Source organism: Pinus tabuliformis, chromosome 7, assembly GCF_031772625.1.
Source record: "Pinus tabuliformis cultivar Carrire ecotype Pingquan chromosome 7, CPIR1, whole genome shotgun sequence".
NCBI lineage: Eukaryota > Viridiplantae > Streptophyta > Pinopsida > Pinales > Pinaceae > Pinus > Pinus tabuliformis.
The window spans coordinates 1444926102-1444931963 of record NC_142293.1 but is presented as its reverse complement, the minus strand read 5'-3'; the positions used below and the strand labels follow the sequence as shown (position 1 = coordinate 1444931963).

Sequence of the window (5862 nt, the reverse complement as noted above, 5' to 3'; positions counted from 1 at the left end):
TTGTCTCAAACTATTTTTACCTTAAATTTTAAGTTTTTTCTTAAAATAATTTTGTCTTAAATATAAAGTTGTCTTAAAATATTTGTCTCAAATTGTTTTTGTGTTAAATTTTATATGTAAGACAATTCAATTGATATTAAATTTTAATGTAAAATAATTAAATTAAAAAGTGACTTTTTAAGACAAAAGATTTCTTTTGCCTTAAAAAAATGTTGTATTGTAACAAAGCCTATTTACAACTTACTAATATTGTTGTATTGTAACTTTATTGTAAATATTGTTGTATTATAACTTTATTATAAGTATTAAAGTTTTTATATCTTAGCCAAATATTGTTGTATTGTAACTTTATTGTAAGTATTAAAGTTTTTATGTCTTAGCCGAACTAGGTTGAGCTCAAGCTTGGATGCCCCTTGAAATAGTTTAATTCCCCAAAAGTGAGTCACATCAACCCCTCCCCATGAGATGTGAACCCGTAACTTGGTGAAGACTAAATCCCACACAAACTAATTAATCTACAACTCATAAGTATAATAAATCAATTGTAAATTTTATTATTTACACAAATGAAAAATCCAAAATTATAAAATAAAAAACTAATAACAATTTTTAAAATATCATTTAATATTAACACAAATATGATAAATCCCACTTCATCGTAAAGTATATTATTTCTTTATTGTTTTAATCTACACCAAAATAACAAAGATGAAACCAAAATAACAGAGATGAAAGGTCTAAAGCTGGTGATTAAGTATGGTGAATCTCACTTCAGGGTAGAGTTTGTTGCTTTTTCATTGTCCTAAATAACACCAAACTAACAATCAAGATGTATATTATAATAAATTCATACATAATTAGTGATACAACTCATGAGTATAATGGATCCCAGTCCATGATAAAGTTTGTTATTTCTTTATTGTCTTAATTTACGTCAAAGTAATTAAAGGTACAAAGTTCTAAAAGTTGGTAATAAAGTAAAATAAATCCCACTCCATAATAAAACTCGATGGTCGAATGTTCTTCTGGTTCCTGGGATTAATATGTTTGACCATCTCGACTCTTTTGGCCACTGCCTTTTGTTTTGGTATTCCGATATGAAAAATTTATTTTCCAATTACCATTTTTATTGTCAGGAAATTATGGGATTTAAGGAACACTTTGATGTTTGAAAATGTAATGCCCAACTTAGTTTTGGAAATTATGAGATTTAAGGAACAATTTGATGTTTGAAAATGTAATTCCCAACTTAGTTTTGGCCACATCTAAGGTGATCGCCTTCCTATATCCTCTTAAAGTGACTGCTTTCTTGCAGGAATATCCTCTTAATAACAAGGTTTTTGATAAGAAAAATGCAGTAAGTCTTGTTATCCAGTTGCTTTCTTTGATGGTGCAGCTCAATAAGAGAAGCTTGCAAGTGGTTTTATTATTTTGCTGCCTAATAACCACTTTATAAAAACTAGTCTAATACTAAACCAAAATTCCTAATTGCTTGGGTCTTCATGTTTATAGCAAAATCTTTGTACATCTACAATATTGCTATTGGTGGGGATTCCAAGATGATCATAGACTGATTATCGAAAAGTCTGAATTGTAGGTTCTGAATCTGTTCTATTAAAAGTCCAAGGTGGAGAAGCTGCTCCACGAGTTTCGATCCTTTTCCGTTTTCCATGTCCACATAGAATTTAACCTTAGGACAGATTCCCTGTAAAAAAAAATGGGCCTTCAATTCATCCAGGACTATTTATTTGGAAGAATGGCTTAATGGGAAAAAACTCCTTGCATGTCTATACAGCAGTTCTAAGTTCTTATAGCTTATGTTCTAAGAGTATATTGGTTTTGTCCAGAAATATAAAGGTCGTTCTATAGGTTGTTTGTGGATATATAGGTTGTTCAACATATGGAGGGTATAGATTTTTATTTTTATGTTGTATTTTTATTTAGATATGTTCATGATAAAACTTTGTTTTTTTAGATTTTTTTTTGAAAAACCAGATATATGATTATACAGATCTATCTTTCGGGTTTACTGTCAGTCCTTCATGGTTAATCGTCAAATTTTGTTGTGCTCCGCTCCATCCTGAGCATGCTCTTTATGTGTATCCTTGAGATTCAATAATAAATGGCAAGATACTGTTGGCCCCCAAAAAGAGAGCTTGTTATTTCTTCGTTGTCATGAAGAACAACCAAATAACACAGGTTCCACAGTTTTGAAGTTGGCGGCTGTGTTATTTGTTCGTTGTCGTGAACAACACCCAAATAACAGAGGTTCCACAGTTTTGAAGTTGGCGAATGATGACATGGATACAGTACAAGAAGATAAAACGCATAATAAACACACATATATATATATGAAAGATGCTGCTTTATTTATTACTGCGAAGGTTTTTGAAGTAGGTGATACCGTCGCCTAGCTAAAATAATAAAAACGATATTTGTTTCATCTCGAAACAAATTAATGGCAAACACACGAATCACAGGAATCTCATATTCTGACGCTAATTGCCACGAGAAGCACAACGAAGCTATAAATTATCGTTCCAGTCGCCAGTTGCGCATGAACTGCAGTCAACTTCTTGTGCCCTCTCTGAGATCTGAAGTCCTGAGTCGTAAACAGACCCAACTTTCCAGTTTGCAGGTAGCAAATTGTATCCAGGGCGCCCTACCCAACTTCCGTAGAAGCCTCCCGTAACCAGTAACCGGAACAACAAGGGACTGGGTTCGGCTTGACCTGTTAATGAATAAGGGTTTGCAATACCCCACACTGCACTGTAATTGCGCAGACTCATTTCACGCCAACTCCAGTCTCCTACCTGCATTGCATGCAAAATCCCTCAATTAAGATCCATGATTGAATACAGTCATTTAAGCAAAATTTGTAAATTGTTTCTGATTTGCTCTGTAGGATATTAATACTATTTTTACGGGTTGAATTCTTTTGACATTTTTGGGTTAGGATTTGTTCCATGGTTAATCTAACCGTAAGTGATCCCTTTAAAACAATTTATCTGATACAATATTATTTATGAACCATATTAGAAATTTCTCTGATACAATATTATTTATGAACCATATTAGAAAAATAAATTTTAATACTTATATGAGCCGTGGTCCATGGTTACTCCACCTGGGTAACTTGAACCAAGGCAATGTCTGTTTGGCCTCCTTGATACAGAAACTGAACAGCAAGATAGTCGGGATAGTGACTGCTTTTGTCTACTTTGATGGACATATTTTTCCCTGGATAATCGCATGGGATGCTGTAATCATATTCAAGTCATAAACAATTAAACACATGTCCATCATGTCACTGTCCGGAAATGAACAAAGATTCAAACTATAGAGAAACAAATAAAGTTTCAAGCTGTAGACAAACTTATTGTTGTTTCAGTAATAATGTTCTTCGTACTAGCATCACTGGGAATTGTTTTTGGATTCTTGAATTGGTGCTCACCGTTTATACTCCACGTCCAGGCCAGCCCCCATGTTGAGAAGTTGGTCGATTTTACCTGGGCGTGCCAAGCTTTCGAAGGTGGGAGAGTATAGAAGAAAATCTGTCCTATTGTCGTCTGTAAAGTCCGTAACCACAACTTTCACCCCTGATTTGGTGCAAACGGCTGAATCTATGCATCTTATCTAATTTTATTCAAATAATAATTCAAACAGAAAAATTACAATACAATTAGAGAAAAATTATACTACAATCAAACAAAGAGTTACACCAGAGAGTGAGAACAAAAAGATTATACTACAATTAAAAAAGAAGATTGTACTGTAATCAACTAAGGATTACACTAAAAATGTCCCGAGGACGATGTTGGAGGAATTCAATATATTGCAATGGATTAAATTTAATTTAATGAGTAAATTTTCCATTAAAAAACAGGTTTGAATGAAATCGTTAGCAACCTAGTAAGCACACCTGATAACATGCCCCACATCCTTTGCCTGCGCTATATACTTTGGCACTTGCAGTTGCCGCTGACAGCTTTCCACCAATCATGATATCGGTAGCAAACGACCCATCGTAGCCACATTTTCCAGCTGCAATAATGGACAACAAATACAACGACGAAAATCAGAACAAATACAACAACGTTGTAATCAGATTTTAATGTGTATGAGATTTGTAAAGGGATTTATTTTTGTGTAGAGATTTGATTGCTAAGTCAACTAAAACATATATACTCTATTTTTCTAGTTTGGAAGGTATAATCTCTTAAAAATATATATATATACTCTTAACTATTAAAATATACCAGATCTTAATGCAATATCGATTTATATTAAATTTTCTATCCAAAACAAACCACAGAGTCTATACTCAATCTTTATCTGATATTAACTTTTATTACATCAGCTTTCACAAACCAAATCACACTAACTATTTTGATCTCTATTGCCGATTCCAATAATATTTAAAATTCAGACTAATAGGAATGAGGTTACTATCTTGAACTCTAAATTATTCCCAGATCAACGGGAATGAAATTGATATCTGACTCTATATAATATTGACAAGTATATTGCATCAATTCTCCAAACGGAAGCCTAAGTGTGAAAGTGGCAAGATTGTCTATTGCATATTTACCACTGATAAGTTCCGGCAATGGAGGCTGACTGTGGTACACGAGCTTGGTTTTGTGTAGGCAACTATCACAACATAATGCTACAGAAAACCAGATAAAACTCGTAAATAAAAGTGCGGTTGCACACCGAATAATTGCACTGTTTGAATCTAAAAACTCCATTGTTTTGTTGTACACCGCGAAAAAGGACAACGGGCAAACTCACTACGCAGAGAAGAAGTGTGTGATGAGCTCACTACGCAGGGTGGCTTTTATAGATAAGGGACACTGATTACTTTGCTTTGAGAATGTAAATCTGGGAAACTGTCGAGACCAACGTGCCTCCTTGATTATGGATAATACGGTCAAAATATTTAGCAGTGTCCTATTTGAAATCGGACTTTTGAATCTCGAAGGAGATTGACTGTTGCAGGTGAGATAATTATGAAATCGGACTTTTGAATATCGAAGAAGATTGACTGTTGCAGGTGAGATAATTACGTGCAACAGCTGGCTTTCTTTAATTGAAAATTACAATTTATATGTATGTTTAACAAATTTTGTGTTCGTCAACTTTATGAAAATTGTATTTCCAACTACTTCTGGGATCTGTTTTTTTTTTTAAAAGAAGAATGAAGTTTGACTGTTACTTGGGATCTGTATATTTTTTCATATTTAACCGGTGGCCTGCTCTTGACTATAGTCTATATTTAACAAATTTTGGTTATCAAAGACTATAAAATGAGATTTCTAACTTATTTATCTAATTTATAATGTATGGGCTGCACTTAGACTCTCGATTCTTCTAATAAAATATATAATAGAATCTTGCAAGGGTTAACAAATTCTGGTGAATCAATTTTATAAAAATGTATCCAAAGTTATAAAATGAGATTTCTAACTTATTAATCTAATTATAATGTATGGTTTTTTTTTTCAGAAGAAAAAGCGATATATATATATATATATAGGCAATATAAGCAAAACAAACTTGATAATATTGAGATTCTCGATTTTTTAATAAAATATATAATAGAATTTTGTATGGGTTAAAGAAATGAACATTATGATTGTTAAATAAAATATATAATAGAATTGTATAGGTTAAAAAAATAAATATGATGATGGTTAATTTATTAATACTAGTTTAGATTTATTTTAACAAGTATCAATTTTTTCAAGGTGTAAATTTTTTTTATGAGTGTAAACTTTGAAGAAAAGTTTATTGTTTGGGAGATTTGATCTTTCTCGGAGTTTGACAAATCGAGAGTTAAAGATAGATCTAGGATGATTT

The 5862-nt window shown here is 32.3% G+C and overlaps 1 protein-coding gene across 1 annotated transcript; it reads right to left on the bottom strand.

Moving 5' to 3' along the window:
* Positions 1-2525: 2525 nt before the first annotated feature.
* On the bottom strand, positions 2526-4751 carry LOC149253128 (expansin-like A1). The gene is made up of 5 exons (XM_089454382.1): positions 4592-4751; positions 3923-4044; positions 3455-3636; positions 3128-3260; positions 2526-2813 (listed from the first exon to the last, which is right to left on the bottom strand). The coding sequence occupies exons 1-5, from the start codon at positions 4749-4751 to the stop codon at positions 2526-2528; spliced, it is 885 nt and encodes a 294-aa protein (XP_089310508.1).
* Between the last annotated feature and the right edge of the window lie 1111 nt (positions 4752-5862).

Coding starts and splice junctions, on each gene's coding strand:
- LOC149253128 (XM_089454382.1), bottom strand. CDS start 4,751: ATGGAGTTTTTAGATTCAAACAGTGCAATTATTCGGTGTGCAACCGCA. Junction 4,045..4,591: donor ATTGCCGGAACTTATCAGTG/GTAAATATGCAA, acceptor CCATTATTGCAG/CTGGAAAATGTGGCTACGAT. Junction 3,261..3,454: donor CTGGACGTGGAGTATAAACG/GTGAGCACCAAT, acceptor ATATGATTACAG/CATCCCATGCGATTATCCAG.